General features: G+C 50.6%; 3 protein-coding genes across 3 annotated transcripts; 2 read left to right on the top strand and 1 right to left on the bottom strand.

The window, feature by feature from the left end:
- The first annotated feature begins 105 nt into the window (after positions 1 to 105).
- Positions 106 to 4,130, top strand: LOC112884452 (glycosyltransferase family protein 64 protein C5-like). Its single transcript, XM_025949836.1, has 4 exons — positions 106 to 724; positions 819 to 941; positions 1,762 to 1,929; positions 2,015 to 4,130. Exons 1-4 carry the CDS (start codon positions 455 to 457, stop codon positions 3,686 to 3,688), a joined length of 2,235 nt encoding a protein of 744 aa, XP_025805621.1. The 5' UTR covers positions 106 to 454; the 3' UTR covers positions 3,689 to 4,130.
- A 7,346-nt stretch (positions 4,131 to 11,476) lies between these two features.
- LOC112884459 (flap endonuclease 1) lies at positions 11,477 to 15,451 on the bottom strand. The gene is made up of 17 exons (XM_025949844.1): positions 15,297 to 15,451; positions 15,065 to 15,181; positions 14,509 to 14,567; positions 14,346 to 14,405; positions 14,190 to 14,243; positions 14,033 to 14,081; positions 13,884 to 13,931; positions 13,614 to 13,679; positions 13,477 to 13,527; positions 13,276 to 13,395; positions 13,120 to 13,204; positions 12,945 to 13,026; positions 12,633 to 12,741; positions 12,493 to 12,549; positions 12,365 to 12,411; positions 12,214 to 12,268; positions 11,477 to 11,818 (listed from the first exon to the last, which is right to left on the bottom strand). The coding sequence occupies exons 1-17, from the start codon at positions 15,306 to 15,308 to the stop codon at positions 11,750 to 11,752; spliced, it is 1,140 nt and encodes a 379-aa protein (XP_025805629.1). The 5' UTR covers positions 15,309 to 15,451; the 3' UTR covers positions 11,477 to 11,749.
- A 70-nt stretch (positions 15,452 to 15,521) lies between these two features.
- Positions 15,522 to 16,516, top strand: LOC112884468 (uncharacterized protein At4g29660). The gene is made up of 2 exons (XM_025949860.1): positions 15,522 to 15,835; positions 16,181 to 16,516. The coding sequence occupies exons 1-2, from the start codon at positions 15,653 to 15,655 to the stop codon at positions 16,313 to 16,315; spliced, it is 318 nt and encodes a 105-aa protein (XP_025805645.1). The 5' UTR covers positions 15,522 to 15,652; the 3' UTR covers positions 16,316 to 16,516.
- The last annotated feature ends 70 nt before the right edge of the window (positions 16,517 to 16,586 follow it).

The following is a 16,586-nucleotide window of genomic DNA, read 5'->3' as shown; positions in this document are numbered from 1 at the left end:
AAACCAACGTCCGTGCTGGTTCCGGTCAAACATGCCGTCGCCGCCGTCCCTGTTGGAAAACCTCTTCCCCTTCGGTCCAACCTATATAGTCCAAGGACCCAAACGCCGCATCCAGATCACCCCGAGCCGTCCGCCCCCGTCGTCACACAAAACCTCCCCCACAAAGCAGCTCGCCGCTAGCGCTAGGACAGCGAAGCAGCTCTGGCTTGTTGCAACTTGCAAGCTGCCCGCTAATCCCCCTCGGTCCAACTATAATCACGCGTCAATTACTCGCTACCCCCAACCCCCTGCCGGCCGCCGGCGCCTGGTCCGCCTCGCATTTCCATGCTGAATTAATTGGCTAGTGGAGGTTGATCCAGCTCGGCGGGCTCCGGAGGAGCGAGGAGAGATTCCGCGCGGCGCCAGCCCGGGATCCGATCGGGCGGTCGATGCTACGGCCGCGGGGTGGCGGGGCATGGCTGGCCAGGCTGCGCGGCGAGGAGGAGCTATGAGGCCACCGAGCAGCAGCATGCGCGTGGCGCTCGCGCGGTCGCCGGCCGCCACGTTCCTGCTGGCCGCGGCGGCCGCGGCGGCGGTCGTGGGCGGCCTGTACTTCTGGGTGGTGGTCTCGTCGTTCCGCCTCCCCGACTCCGGCGCCGCCGGGTGCCGCCCCGACGGCGAGGGGTCGTGGTCGGTGGGGATGTTCTACGGCAGCAGCCCGCTCGAGCTACGGCCCATCGAGCTGGTGGGTGGCGTGCAGCGCTCCCTCCTGGGCTGCGGCCTTCCGCGTGCTGGGTTGACGCCTGAGGTGCTTACTGGTGTGTAATTTTGGTGGGCAGGAAGGGAGAAGCAATGGGAACAGCTCGGCGTGGCCGGTGGCAAACCCCGTGCTGACCTGCGCGACCCCGACGGAGGCGGGGTACCCGAGCAATTTCGTCGCCGACCCATTCCTCTACGTCGAGGTGAGCGCTGCTGCCTTTTGTGCTGCCGCTCTTCCCCGGGGTGGAATTCTGCTGTGTTTTCGTTCAAAAAAAGAATTCTACTGTGTGGATGTAGCAATGGTTTGCAAATTAGCTAATATATGGTAGCAAATCGTTGAGCAGCAAAATAGGTAAAATTCAAGTTGACTAGCTGATTTGGTGACAGTAACTGACTTCCTTAATTCAGCTCCCCTACAGGGGAATTTTTGAGGACTTGACGTTCTGGGTTTTGGGTGCTTAGAGTAGTTGACTTACCTGGATAGCATTTTCTTTGTCAGTACCTTAGTATTGTGTGAATAACAGTGTGTAACTCAAACAAGGCATGCAAAGTTAAGTTCATCACACACCTGTTGCTAGTCTATGACTCCCCAGTAAGCTAGCATGATTCAAAGCAAATTCTAGCTTATGATGACCCAGAGAACTGTAATTGGGGGAAGGATTACGATATTGTTGGAACAAACACCATTACATGCTTTCTTAGGTACATTGAATGTTTGAAACCATTAATGTAAAACTTGATTTGTAGAAAGGTTTCATTGCCTCATTGGCATCTACTTGATAAAATCATGATCCTTGGTTGAATATGCACAACCAAGCCAGAGAAGGAAGTTTTGCAAATGCTATTTTATCAACCTAGAAATGCATTCATCACAATTATTTGCTGATCATCCAATGAGTAGCATTCTTGAGTTTAAGATACTACTTTCAAGGGATGTTTTTCCCCTACTAACATGCCGTGCCTTCTTTTGCTCTTATTTTTTTCTGGAGTTCATAGTCTGATATTGTACTATGCATCTTGTAGGGGGATACACTATTTCTCTTCTTTGAAACAAAAACAACAACCTCAATGCAAGGTGATATTGGAGTTGCAAGAAGTTTCAATAAAGGTGCAGCATGGGAGTTTCTTGGCATTGCTTTAGATGAGGCATGGCATCTGTCATATCCATTTGTGTTCAAATACGAGAACGAGGTAGATCCTTATCCGTCATACTTATTACTGATAAAGATAGTGACCATTTCTGAAGATATAAGTAAACTAACTTTTTCTCTTTTAGATTTACATGATGCCAGAGGGAAACAAAAAGAAGGAGCTGCGCCTTTATCGTGCTACCAAGTTTCCCCTTGAATGGGCATTGGAGAAGGTGCTTGTCAACAAGCCACTCATTGATGCCTCATTAGTCCAATTTGAGGGATACTGGTGGTTATTTGCTTCTGATTTTACACGGTATGGTGTTGAGAAGAATGCAGAGCTTGAGATTTGGTACAGTAACTCTCCTCTTGGTCCTTGGACTGAGCACAAGCAAAACCCTATTTACAAATCAGACAAAAGTTTGGGAGCTCGAAATGGTGGGAGGCTCTTCATATTTGAAGGATCATTGTATCGTCCTGGTCAGGATTGCAGTGGTACCTATGGACGGAAGGTTAAGTTGTACAGAGTTGAAAAGCTAACCAAGGAAGAATACAAAGAGGTCCCAGTAAAACTTGGGATTGAAGAGCCAAAGAAAGGTAGAAATGCATGGAATGGCATGAGATACCATCACATGGATGCCCAACAACTTGCGTCTGGCGGATGGATTGCTGTAATGGATGGTGATCGTGTCCCTTCAGGCGAGTCAACACGACGTTCTCTCTTTGGTTACATAGGCTTCTTGTTAGCTATTGCTCTTGTTGTTTTTGTGGGTTTTGTGAAAGGTGCAATCAGTTGCTACATTCCTCCAAGTTTCTGGGTTCCTCTGACAAGGAGAACTGAATTATCTCGTATCTTGCCTGTGCACCGCTTCAACCAGAAAGTCCGCAGATATTCTACCAATATTGGCAGATATTTCTCTGCTACCAAAACAAGACTCAATGAAAAAACTTGGTCCAATATGCTGTTCTTTTGGGTAGTTGCTCTAATTGGTATCACGAATGTGTGCATTGCTGTGCATTTCTTATGTAGCGGCAATGGTGCTGAAGAGGCGTACACATATAAAGGGCAACACTCTCAATTCACGATGGTCACAATGACATATGAAGCTCGTCTCTGGAACTTGAAGCTATTTGTTGAACACTACTCGAGATGTGAGTCTGTTAGGGAGATAGTTGTTGTTTGGAACAAAGGTAACCCTCCAAGCAGTGACGCCTTTGATTCTACTGTTCCTGTCAGGATACGAGTTGAAGAGATCAATTCTCTCAACAATAGATTCAGGGTTGATCCTCTGATAAAGACCCGAGCTGTTTTTGAACTGGATGATGATATTATGATGACCTGCACTGACTTGGAGAAAGGGTTTAGGGTCTGGAGAGAACACCCTGAGCGGATGGTGGGCTTTTACCCTCGGATGATAGATGGCAACCCATTACAATACAGGAATGAGAGATACGCTAGGGGTAAGAGGGGATACAATCTGATCCTCACAGGAGCTGCTTTCATGGACAGCGAGTTTGCGTTCAAGAAGTACTGGAGTGAGGAAGCTCGTGAAGGGAGGGACTATGTGCACAAGAACTTCAACTGTGAGGATCTGCTGATGAATTTTCTATATGCGAATGCAAGCTCCTCCAGGACCGTGGAGTATGTCCACCCGGCATGGGCTATTGACACATCCAAGCTTTCTTCTGTTGCAATAAGCCGAAACACACAGAAGCACTATGATATCAGAACAAATTGCTTGGCCAAGTTTTCCTCCATATATGGCCCCCTCCCTCAGAAATGGGAGTTTGGCATGCGAGAAGACCGTTGGGATAAATAGTGTGACAAAGGCGCAGTACCAAGCAATGAAACACATGCTTCATTAAGATTTTTTGTTGATCCCATGTAAAGTTTTGTAGCATGGGGAGAAATTATAGCCCTTCTGGTACAAATGCCTTGGTCTGTGATGTACGTATTAGATTCGGCTAGAAGCCTAGAACTGTGCAGATTAAGGTGGATCATTGTTCAAAACTTTAGAAGCTAATGTTGAAATAGACCAAATGCAGTGCAGTGAATGTGAAGCAAAACAAGAGTCTGGAAACTGCGTACTGGGTGGTGAGTTTCAGATTCTTGGGTTCCTTTTATCTCTGTAGCTTGTGTACATTTTTGCCCCTAAGATTGCGCTAGCGTGATGTGGTGATTCTTTTCGCTTCTTTTTGTAAGTTGTAACATAAGAATATCGTTGCAGCTGGTAGTTTTAATTTTGAACTCTTTCAACCTCATGAGTCATGCCTGTATCAGTCTTTCGTTTACCAGTAGATTGTATACCGTAGCGCGTTGTTCGTTCCAGCGTTCAGTTTCTGGAACCCGCGTTGTTGCTTCCTGGAAAATGATATCTGTCTTGCTCAGCAGCCTCACCTTCCGTGACCGCAGTTGCCACCGCGTGCGGTGACCGTTCTTCACCGCCTGCGCACGCACGGCTTGGCGCCACCAGCGGCCGGGGTCCGCGGCCACGCCCCTGCGGCGCGAGGTGATTCCTCTTGTGTAGGCAGCAGTAGGGCAGGCGGCGCCACCCGGCATACGGACAAAGACCACCCCCCGCCGTGGCGCCGTGCATTGTCCCATGGCCACCAGGTAAGAGAACGCCGACCAGCCCGGCAGCCCGACTCCTGACTGGGCTCCGCCAGGTGCACGACGCCTTACGGGTTGCGTTCACTCCGGACATGGGCGCGGCGCTGACATCGTCCACGTCACGACCAGGTCGTCAAGGTGTCCGGCGCGCGCGCCCCGAGCATGATCCGCCCCCAGCACGTCCTCTGGTGACCGCAGGCAATAACGCGTGGCCCAGGCCTCCACCGAGCAGAGCGCGGCGGGGCGCGGGACGCTTTGAAGCGAGGTGCGCGCCGTGCGTGGCGAGACCGCGCGCGCCGCGAGGCCTGCGATCGAGCACGCCGAGACAGGCCGGGGGGTAGAACGCCCAGCGCGTCCTTGCGCGCCTCCGCGTTTGGCACGCGCTGCGGCCGCCTGGCGACCCAGCAGGCCGGCAGGCGGCAGACGTCACGAGCCTCGTATCTTCAACCGCAGGGGCCGCCATGACGGTCTGGTGAGTGGTGACCGCGCGCCCCTTCGAGGAAGAGGAGCCATCCATGGCCATGCCCCACCGACCACCCAGAGATCAAGAAAATCCCGATTTGATGGCTGAGAGGACGCGCAAAAATCATAAGAAAATGCACGCGAACGGATCCTGGTAATATTCTTCAGCCTGCAAAATTTGAGGATCCGATTCGATCTTTGGACTGAGAAACAAAAAAGAGAAACTTCTGCTGGGGTGGACGGTAAATGAGATACCGTCCACCCCAAGATCCCAAAACACACAGTTTTACGGCGGCTCGGTTGCGATAAAATCACGATAAAATTCATAGATACGGGGAATGCAGCTACACAGCATCATATGAAATTTCAGGCTCTGATATGATCTCTAGAGCGAGAAAGAAAAATGAGAAATTTCCGCGGGGTTAGACGGTAAAAGAAGCACCGTCCACCCTCCGCACCACGGGCCACCCTGCAACTCGACGCTGGACGCGTGCAGTTCTGCTCTGCTCTAACGTCGCCGAGCGGAGCTGACCGCCAGGCCTGCTCTTGCAGCCGCTCTGCCGTCACGTCAGATGCCTCCAGTCTACGCAGCTGCCGGAGCAAAAGCTGGACGGGACAGCATCCCCGACCTGTATATAGAAGGCGCGCCGCCGTATCAGGGCTGCAGACCACGCAGCTCCCTCCGCGCAACCGCCGCTGCGCGCGGCTGCATTTCTAGTATAGCTTGGACCGCGAACGGCGGCGCAGGGGAGCCGGAGGGGGACGGCTAGTCATAGGCGAGCGGGTGGCTACAGAGCCTCGCGGAGCGCACGGAAATGGCAGAGGTAGTCGCCGGCGGCGCGAGCTCGTGTCGGATGCTCCGGCGCCGCCGTGGAACATTTTCGAAAAACCCCCGTTTTGGATCGCAATTAATTTAGAGGTCTATTTGTAAATATAGGGTTACATATTTTCATAATGCCCCCTGATTTGGATCGCGATTATAGATCGCGATCCGATACAGGGGCCTTTTTGTAAACTTCCGGATTCAATATTTGTCAACCACCCCCTTGACCCGGGCGTGTGCCGCCGCTTGTACTTGGGCGGCTGCGTCTGGACGCGCACGTCGCCTTCGTCGTCCGGCGCCGGGCCGGCGACTGGGCGGCCTCCATGACTGCACAAGCACGACCTGTCCTCAGGTTCGCGTGCCATGCTGATCTCTTCGCGCGCAGCGCAGTTGCCGAGAAGAGAACGCGGTGCCCGCACGCAAGCCGAGCACGACGCTCCGCCGCGCTCGGTTCCTCGGCAATACCGTCACCACCGGCTCCCGTAGGTGCACGACGCGCCTTCCGTGCGTCACCCATTGTTCGCAAGGGATGTGGGCGCGACGGGGAGATCGTCCATGAGACCATGAACACGCAGGCGGCCACCTCTTCACGTGCTCGTCTGCGCCGTCCCCTGACACACGGGACGCCACCCGGCAGGTGACCAGCGGCGGCCCGTTGTCTCGACGGCGTTGTCGTCGCGAGCACTGTCCCATCGTGGCATCGTCCGGTGGCGGCTTTGGATGCCTCCCTGTGCGTTCTTGTCAAGCGCGCACCATGTCATTGAGCGCGTCCCGTGTGCGGAACGCGCCGCCCCGAGGCCGCTTGCCCATCAGCAGCATTTCGCCGCTGGCATGCCCTGCCCGGTGAAGAACACTCCATGGCTGCCGACGCCGACTATGAAAATCTCAATTTGACGGAGGTAACGAGGCGCATAAATCACGAGAAATTTCATGTATTCGGGGAACGAGGGTAGTCATCATCGCACGAAGTTTCGCTCTCCGAAGCGATCTGTAGAGGGAGAAATTGCTGCAGGGGGTGGACGGTAAACGAAATACCGTCCACCCAAGATCCGGAAAACTATGGAATTCACAGGGCTAGAGATGCGCAAAAATCGCGGGAAAAATCACGGAAACGTGAGATGAAGTTATGTTATTCAGCATCACACGAGATGTCAGAACTGCGAAACGATCTGGGGCACGGAGAATAAAGAAGATTTCTGACGCCGGGGGGGGGGGGGGGGGGGGGGCGGTGGTCAAACAACGACCACCCCTTGAGCACGCCGCAGGCCGCCCGCAGCCTCGCCGGCGCGGGCTAGCCACGGTCACGGTAGCCTCGCGAATGCAACCTGAAGCCTGAAACAACAAGGGAGGGAGGGAGGAGAGGGGAGGGGGAGCGCTACTATCGAATCTTTGGGCGTGGAAGATATATCCTACAAAGACAAAAAAAATATCAGGATCGCAGAAGAATTAAAAAGCCTTATGTTATGGTATCCTGAAGAGCCTACATAGGTATTTGTGCCAAGAAAAAATGCAAGCGAAGCAACATTAGACCATACAGACGAAGTTATCGTCATATAGAAGTTAGCACTACACGAAGGAAGTTAGCATCATGCCTCAGAACGAGTTTGGCAATGAGGATAAGAGCAGCGAAAATCTCAGCACTCTCCGTAGCAGTATATAAAGAGAACATGCTTCATACAATGGAGGCATTGGAAGGAGTAGCCAGAGCCTCCAAGAGCGAAATTCCTACGAGAGTTCCTAAAACTAATAAAATCCCAATACCATCCCTATAATCCCTGTAAAATTGTCATCAAGTCCGTTGTAATATACCTAGTGTAAGGTAATATTTTTTCCTTATTTGTTTTAAGAGTTTGGGGTTTCCGAAAGGGAAAACGATATGTAAGCATGTTTATTTTAATAAAATAATTTCCCTTTAATTTCTTTGTATTTGCTAGTCTGGTTGTACGTTCTAAGTCTCTGTGCTAAGGATTCTATAAGAGAGATCTCTTCGCTAGTTCTCGTTTAAAGCCGTGTTTGGCAGTTTGAGAGAGCGTTGTTGCCGTAGAGAAGTTTTCCCTTCGGGTGGAACTGCTTGGGGGAGACGACAGATTTTTAGGCCGCATAGTCATGATCGTAGATAACTAGGGATAGGAGACTGCTTATTAAATACAGACTTACGATAAATATGATGAGTAAATAGCACACCGGCTATCGCGTTGGTTTCACCAACCTAAAATGATCCTGCAATAAATATAATACTAATCAGCTCCTGAGCATATAAAACACTAATCATAAAAGATAAAAATTAATCGACGAATAAACAAATACACAAGCCGCATATTCTAATTTAAATATCTTAAATATATAAGACAAGTATTCCAATTTTAATATTCTAATACTTGACGAACACCAACTGATGAAAGGACTATGAACAATCAACGAAGCACTGATGGCAGATCCCGGGTAGAGTTTTGACTTTCAGTCAGGAATAGAAATTCAGAGACATCAACCCCTTGCAGTGCAGTGCAGTCAACTCGTGACAAAAACTCAAGAAGCAGATTATTTACGAGCAGCCGCCGTCGAGGCTGCATTAGCCTCTGTCGGCATCGGTGGCCTCGCAGCAGGGGCGGAGCAGCTCCGTGAACTACGTCGTCAGCGTAGCGCCGACCCTTCCTTGGGCGCCACCAGGTCCGTGACGAATGCATTTCACGTCCAGGAGCATGAATTGATCTCTGCAGGTGAGCGCTTAGCCTTGTCACCAGGTGGCTACTGCAGGTACGTGCCTGGGAGTGGACGGGAGAATTTGGCAAGCACAGTAGTCAATAGTGCGTGGTCCCTCCAGGCCTCAGGGAGCAGAGCGCGCGCCGGCACGAAACGCTTTGAGCGCGAGGTGCGTGGCGAGACCGCGCGCCCAAGACAAGTCGGGATCGAAAGCCCAGCGCCTACACGCGCCGCGGCCGCTTGGCTACCAGCAGGCAGCAGGTCGGCAGCCGTTGCCAGCCTCGTCCCTTCTGCCGTGGTGGCCGGTGGCTGCCATGCCGGTCTGGTGATCGCTCGCTCCTCGCCCCTTCGAGGAACCATCCATGGCGATGCCCCGCGGTCACCGACCACCCAGAGATCCACAAAATCCTGATTTTATGGCTGAGCGGACGCGCAAAAATCACAGAAAAATGCACGTGAACGGATCATGAAGATATTCATCAGCGTGCAAAATTTCATAATCCAATTCGATCCTTGGAGTGAGAAACAAAAAGGAGAAACTTGTGCAGGGGTGGACGGTAAATGAGATACCGTCCACCCCAAGATCCCAAATCTCGCAGTTTTTACGGCGGCTCGGTTGCGCTAAAATCACGAGAAAATGCACAAGTGCAGGGAGCGCAGTTACACGGCATCGCACGAAAAATCAGACCCTGATATGATCTCTAGAGCGAGAACGAAATATGAGAAATTTCTGCGGGGGTGGACGGTAAATGGAATACCGACCACCCCTGCACCACGGCGTACCCCCTCGCCGCCGGACGCGGGCGCACGCACGACGACACGAGCGTGCAGGAGACTCGTCCCAGCATATCCTCCGGTGCGTGCTGCCATCCCCCGCGCACGCCGGCGCTGGTAGTTCAGTACGTGGTGAGCGCGGCGGCGGCACAGAGCCATCCGGCGTGACGCTGTGTGCACGCGTCCCCGAGCGCCACTCACCGTGCGCTCATGCCCCTTGGCGAGACCGCCGCCGGGGAGTCCGCCGCGTCCTTTGGGCGAGTCCGAGTGCGGAACGCGTCACGCTGAGACCACGCTGCCCGCTAGTAAGCATCAGCTGCGGGACGTCGAGCGCTCTCGTGTCCCGAACCGCAATGGCCGTGCCGTCATGGCAGTTTGGTTGATGTAGTCGAGCGCTTCCATGTCACCAACAGTTTTCTACACGTACGTGGCGAGAGAGTTGCGAGCGTAATCTCTAGCGTTTGGCTCCAAGACATGGCTTTACCTTGTGAAGAACAATCCATGGCGCTGGTGAGGGGTGGCCGATGAACCAAACGCCGAACCCCCTCGCCGCCGGAGCCGGACGCGTGCGCACGCACGAAACCCGTCCCAGCACGTCCTCCGGTGCGCGGTGCCGTCCTCCCGCGCGCGCCGGCGGCGGCGCTGGTAGTTCAAGACGCGGTGAGCGCCACGCCGGTGCCGAGCCATCCGGCACGACGGTGCGTGCATGCACGCATCTCCGAGCACCCCTCGCCGTGCGCTCACGTCCCTTGGCGAGACCGCCATCAGGAGTCCGCCGCGTCTCTTGATCGAGTCCGCGTGCGAGACCCCTCCGCCCACTAGTATAGCTTCGGCTGCGGGCCGCCGGCCGTCGAGGGCTCTCAGCTCTGTCGATCTCGAACCGCCATGGCCACCATGCCAGTTTGGTTGATTTGTACTCGAGCGCTCCCCATATCACAGTGTTTACTACAAGTACGTGGCTGAGAGTTTATGAGATCATACGAGAGCGTTGCGAGCAACTCAAGAACAACAGTCCATGGCGACGGTGAGGGGTGGCCGACGAACAAAACGCTGACCAAGAAAATCTCGATTTGACGGAGGTACCGAAGCGCATAAATCACGAGAAAATTCATATGATCGGGGAACGAGAGTAGTCAACATCACACAAAGTTTCACTCCCCGAAGCGATCTGTAGAGGGAGAACGGAAAAGGTGAAATTGCTGCAAGGGGTGGACGGTAAACGAAATACCGTCCACCCCGACATAAAAGAAATCGCGATTTCACAGGTCTAGAGGCGCGCAAAAATCGCGAGAAAAAACATGTAAACAGGGGATGAAGTGACTCGGCATCACAAGAAATTTCAGTCTCCGATATGATCTGTGCAGGGAGAAAGAAAATAGAGAAAATTCTGCAGGGGTGGACGGTAAACGAAATACCGTCCACCCCGAGAGCCAAACAAAATCGCAATTTCACGTGGTTACAGACGCGCAAAAATCTCGAGAAAAATCATGCGAATGTAGGACGAATCTAGCCATCATCACAATAAATTTGAGACTTCGATACGATCTGTGCAGGGAGAAAGAAAATAGAGAAATTTCTGGAGGGGGCGTCCCGCCACCCCTCGCCTCGCCACCGGGGCGGGCGCACCCGGAGCACGCAACGTCGTCCTCGCGCGCGCGCTCGATCCATCCTTCTGCATGCGTGCCGGCGGCAGGCAGCCAGGAGGCCTGCAGCCTCGTCGCCGGCGCAGGCTACCTCCAGTCAGGAGGTCTGGAGGTCGTGATCCCGTCCGTGGCGCGGCCGTTCCGCTGGTATAAGCATGGTCGAAGGACTTTAGAGCAGAGGTTCCTTGCGCGGCCCGGCGTGCAACGCGCGCCGATGCTGCTTTCCCTGCCAGCAGCTTGGTCCAGATGCATGCGTGCCGGCGGCCGTCGCCGGTTTCGTGTCTTTCGCCGTCAAGCCTGTTGCATTGGTTTTCATCCCAGCCTGGCGTGGTGCCGGCAGAAAGGTTGCTACCGAGCGAGGGGAGCTTGGGGAAATCGGGATGGCCTTGCTTCACGCAGGTACAATCGCAGACGACGACGAGCAGAGACTGGCGTTCACAAACAAGAGAGAAAACGCATCAATCTCCTCGAACAATGAACATCAAGCACTTTGGAACACTGAGCACCAACCACAAAACCACTGCTCCCGGACATGTCCACACGACACTAGCGTGTTGTTGATACTCCCAGGAGGTCTGGACAGACCAAAACCCTCTTTAACAGCAAGGCAGCCTCTTCTCAGCATGAAAACTCCGGAAGGGAAGAGGCAAATGTACAAACATGATCGGACGGACTAACATACGTGATAGGTTTTTTTTTGTCACTTGGTACAACAATTCTCTCTTCAAGGAAAACTAATTTACCTAGCTTGGAACATACGGAAACATTGACCAAAGTTTGAGTTACAGCACGTAGTTAAACAATCTAAGTAAGAAGGCCACTGGCCGCCGCAGCTTCTGCTGATCCATTGCACAGCAAGCATTCAAGCTTATTTCTTCTTTCCACCGGCCTTTGTTTTCTTGTTCGCAGCTGCCTTAGTTGTTTTCTCTGAAGTCTCCTGCATTTGTGTGACAGAGACTTGACCTTAAATACTGACATGCAAAAGAAAGATCTGTCCCACAGTGCAGTTAAATGAGTAACATATGATTTCAAACAAATCACGCTGCTATGAGTCTTGAAGGGGAAAACAGGATGCACAAGGCCATAAAATCCCATTTCTTTTTTAAAACTTTTTTTTGAAGCGGCCGGCATTACTGCCTGGCATGGTATTGATAGAGAAGACATAAAAATCTCATTTCAACTATATAGCATACAATAGCACTGGCTAGCAAGATACAGCTTCTATTGACCAAATTGCTACCTGGCCTGCATATGTTGACATGCTGATGACTGCGGAGAAGGCTCAGAATCATAGATAAGCATGAGGGATGGGGAGACCATTGTAGAAGGTACCTTCCGTTTCAGCGGTGCTGAAGTGCTAGCAACTGGCTTGAAAAAGGACTCGAGTCTGGTTACATGAAGTCAAAAATTAGTACATTAAGATCAACTTCAACAAGCAAATATGCACACAGGCATTTCGTAGAAGATGTACAATGGTACTCACCTTCCTTGGGATGATTTATTCTTGGCAGATTTGATCTTCTCTATGGCCTAAACAAAACACAAGAAAATCATAGATGACAAAATTGATTGGAGAAACTGAACAGTGAAAACCAAAAGAAAAGTGCATACCTTTGTCACCCGATCTTCGTTGAAGCCATTGTCTTTTACCAGGAAGGTTATGAGACCCTGGAAAGAGGCCAGGAGCAATGGGTACATTCAGTATGTATGTATGGAGTTTAAAGGTAAGTAAGCAAGGTCAGTAGGAGTACCTCCTCATCAGGTGCAGTCCATTTCAACTCAGGAATATCTAATGTAACATTAGGTTCCTTGAACAAGCGTCGAGCTTCTTGGTAAGGCCAGTCTTCAGGAATTTGATATCTGCAGCAAGCATGCAGACAAATTAAGCAGAATCAAATAGCAAACAGTTTCCTTTCATGTCACCAATAAAATATCCAACACAAGGAATGCCAATAAAAGAAGAAAAACGTCACTGGTTAATAAATGAAAAGTACAGTGCCATGATGGTTAATAAAAAGGAAAAACATCAAAGGTAAATCTACAAATATTTTGAATGAACTAACCTGTCTTTATTAAGATTCTCCAAAATGCTTTCTATGGACCCGTGTTGACGAATAAGCTTCAGAGCTGTTTGCCCCCCAATACCTAGTGGGACAAGCAAAGATACAGAGTTTGAAATGCATTTTAGAAATGCATATAAATTGTGAAGTAGTATGCTGTAGAATTGATATAGGATACCTTTGATGCTATCACAATAGTCACATCCACAGAGGATGCACAAATCAATGAATTGGTCCATGGTGAGTTCAAGCTCCTCCAAAACCTGCAACATAAGAATTGGTGACATATATGCAGCATCAAGGCTATTATTGAGCACATAACAAAAATGCACACTTTGGCAACATCAAATTCCATCACAGGTATTTTCTTGGAACTTGGATCCATCAAATGACGAAGGAACCGTGGAGCCCCAAAAGTAAGGGAGTCCATATCTTCTGAAGCAACAGCATACACCTACAAAATAGAAGCACTAAGTGAAAAGCGGAAGGAGTGAAAACAAGAAGGTGCAGGTCTTTGTCAAAGACTCAATGGTACCTTATCATTTATACAAAGTGCTGCACATTCTGCTTCTGCTTCACAAGGTGCCTATTAGTCCGACAAGGTAGATGTCAACTCTTTAGAACAAGGCTGACTCATCATAGTGGCATGATACCAATGAAAACTGAATTCACCTCTACAACAGGAACCCCCATAAGTCTCAATAGTCGTTTACAGTCATCGTTGTGCTGCCTTGTGACCTGTTCATAAAAGGGAGGAACAAGATGAGCCCATAGCTTACTCTTAGGGGAAAAAAACTTGCAGCTTACATATTATCTTTGACATTTGTACCGTGAACGAATCTAAGGGTGCTTCAGAATATACTAAATCACCTTGAATTCTTCTATGGGGAGTACCCATGAACTTTTCAAGTAAGCCTACTGACAGCAAAATGAAGAAATTACCTTTACAGTCCTCTTGCTAAATTTTTCAATCGCGTCCTTATCTCCCTCCTGAAACATCAGGGGCCGTTTTCCTTTAGGATTCAGAAATAGAAGAAGTTGACACAAGAATATGATACCAAAAAGAGAAAAACTTTGATCAAGACAGTTACCTCTACTGCCTCAGTCAGTTCTTTGGTTGCATCCTCTCTCTTTGAGTATCTGAAAAGAATAGTACACTCTAGCAACAATATAAGAATTTGAAGCACGGATTTAAGGAAATCTCTTAATAACATAGGAATAATCAAAGGGTGAAAAAATATATCATGCCTTTTAGCAAGCTCTTGTTTCTTCAGATCAGGAGGCTTGCCATCAAAAACGTAACTGCACAAACAATGAAGTGATTCATTTAGATGGCATCATATTTTTTACACATATTCCTATCAAAGATTACAGTGGCAATAAAGGAAAGGAAATCGTGGTTACACTGGCTTGATTCCTGCCTCCAGCAACCTTATTGTCCGGTTGAACATACCTTGCAGGTGACTAGCGAACAAGTAATAAATTAGGGGGGGGGATATAAATCTAAAAACATAGTGACTGCATCTTGAGATACCAAGCGTGCTTGAAAGGATATATTTATGTGTACCTAGTGACTTCACCAGCTTCGTTTGTGAGAGTTTCCGTACCTGTTCTTCCAACTACTATCTGTTCAAGGAGGCATAAGAAGCATGCCTCAAGAGTCAAGAACAAAGAATACATGCAACCAATGCAATTGCCTTCATCATTTATTTATTTTGAACAAGCCAAACCAGACAATCTTGGAGGCGGCCAATTTTAATCAACCCAGTTGAACTAAGGAAAAAGGGAGAACAATGTACCCATGTAAGTGCTCCTCTTAAGCACAATCACTTGGATATTGCCAGTTCACTTGCACATCTTTAAAAAAAAAGTTGTAGAACTTTCCATAATCCAAACACCCACAACTGGAATAAGAAGCCATTGCAAGGTTTAACAATGTTAAACCCTAAACCCAATTTAAAAGAGTAGCATTGCAAGCAACACCCGTACCATTCGCAAAAACAGCAGTCAACAACATACGAAGAGGCAATCAGCCCAGAAAACAAACACTAACCAAACTAGTGTCATCTAAGCCCAGGATGACAAGGAAAAGAAATGAGGACTAGTGTTGCGGCTCAACACACCAGGAACTGGTAGATGCTCATGCTGGCGTCGACGGCGATTTTGCGGCCGAAGTAGCTCTCGAACTTCTGTTCCTTCATAGCCTTGGGCGCATTGTCCGCCAGCAGCTTCGTCAAACCCTACACACGCCGCGGGCGCGAACCGAAGCATAGCCCATCAATCGATTCACCTCCAAAAGGAAACAACCTCGAAATCCAAAGGAAGGGAGAGGGAAGATGGATCCCCCGCACTCACCTTGATTCCCATCTCGGCTGCGGCGGCTGCGGCGGGCGGCGGCGTAGCCGGAGTGGCGCAAGAAACCGCGAGTTATTTCGTTTTTTCGCCCCTTTCGACCACCAGCCGGTTTTGTGTTTTCGCGGCGCGGAGACTGCACACATGGGCCGTAACGGGCGGGGTGGAGGTGGGCTTGCTACCTACCCTGCCTGTGAGCCCGCTCGACCCAAATATTCAACACAACGCAAACGCGCCGGCCCATTTCGCAGCCTCACGTCTCCGAGACTCCGACTCCAGAGCCCCGGCGGCGGCCGTGCCGCGTCGCCGATTGCCGCGAGCTCGCGAGAGGGGAGGGGAGAGGAGAGGAGGCGGCGGCGATGTCGAGACATTTCTGGAGGTGGTACGCGGACCGGCAGTTCCACAAGTGGGAGAAGACGGTGGTGTGGGACATGGTGGAGCCGTACCGCCCGCCGCGCTCCTTCGCGCCGCTCGTCGGCACCTACGTCGCCGCCTTCTACACCGGCGTCGTCGGTGCCGCCGTCACCGAGCAGCTCTACAAGGTCAGCCAACCTCATCACCTCGGCTCTTCAATCCTCCCTTGGCCCTCGCTCCTTTCCCTGCGTCCACCGGCGCTGCAGTGCCCATCAGGTGCTCGTTGGAATGCTTGCCCGGGAAACCACACCAGGCCGCCGCGATTTCTAGCTCACTCGAGTACCGTGGTGATGCGCAGATTGCGGTTCTGTGTTTTACTTGAGATTAACATGATTTTGCCGCATTCTGTGCTCGAAGAATTTCTGGCTGTCAAGTTGTGATGTTCTAAAAACATCAATTTCTTCAAGCATTGAGCTATCAGATCGTACTTCATTGAAGCGTGTCAAATTAACGCCCCATTTTCCAATTCGCAGGAGAAGTACTGGGAGGATCACCCAGGTGAGGCCGTGCCGATCATGCCGCCCAAGTTCTACTGGGGACCATGGAGGGTGATGAACGGAGAAGTTCCCCGCTTCATCCAGCCGCCCGACGAGGCCAAGACGGCATAGGACCTTCGAGTCTGGTCTGGATAGAAACCCTTCAAAATGATCCAAATCTTACTCTTCATGCGGTCTTTTATGTCTGCTCTCTATAGAAATCCTTCAAAATGATCCAAATCTATCTATATCACGGCACCTGTGATCTTGAGGTGCTACTTCGTGTTACAGTGATTCTTCTAAATGAATAATATATCGTTGGTGCTTTGGTATGTGATCAATGACATAAAATTGGAGGTTAACAGGATCTATGCAAGTGGGAAAACCAATATGAGAAGTCGGT

This window comes from Panicum hallii, chromosome 3 (assembly GCF_002211085.1).
Source record: "Panicum hallii strain FIL2 chromosome 3, PHallii_v3.1, whole genome shotgun sequence".
Lineage (NCBI taxonomy): Eukaryota > Viridiplantae > Streptophyta > Magnoliopsida > Poales > Poaceae > Panicum > Panicum hallii.
Note: the sequence above shows the minus strand (reverse complement) of the source record. Positions and strands in the feature narration are given on the sequence as shown.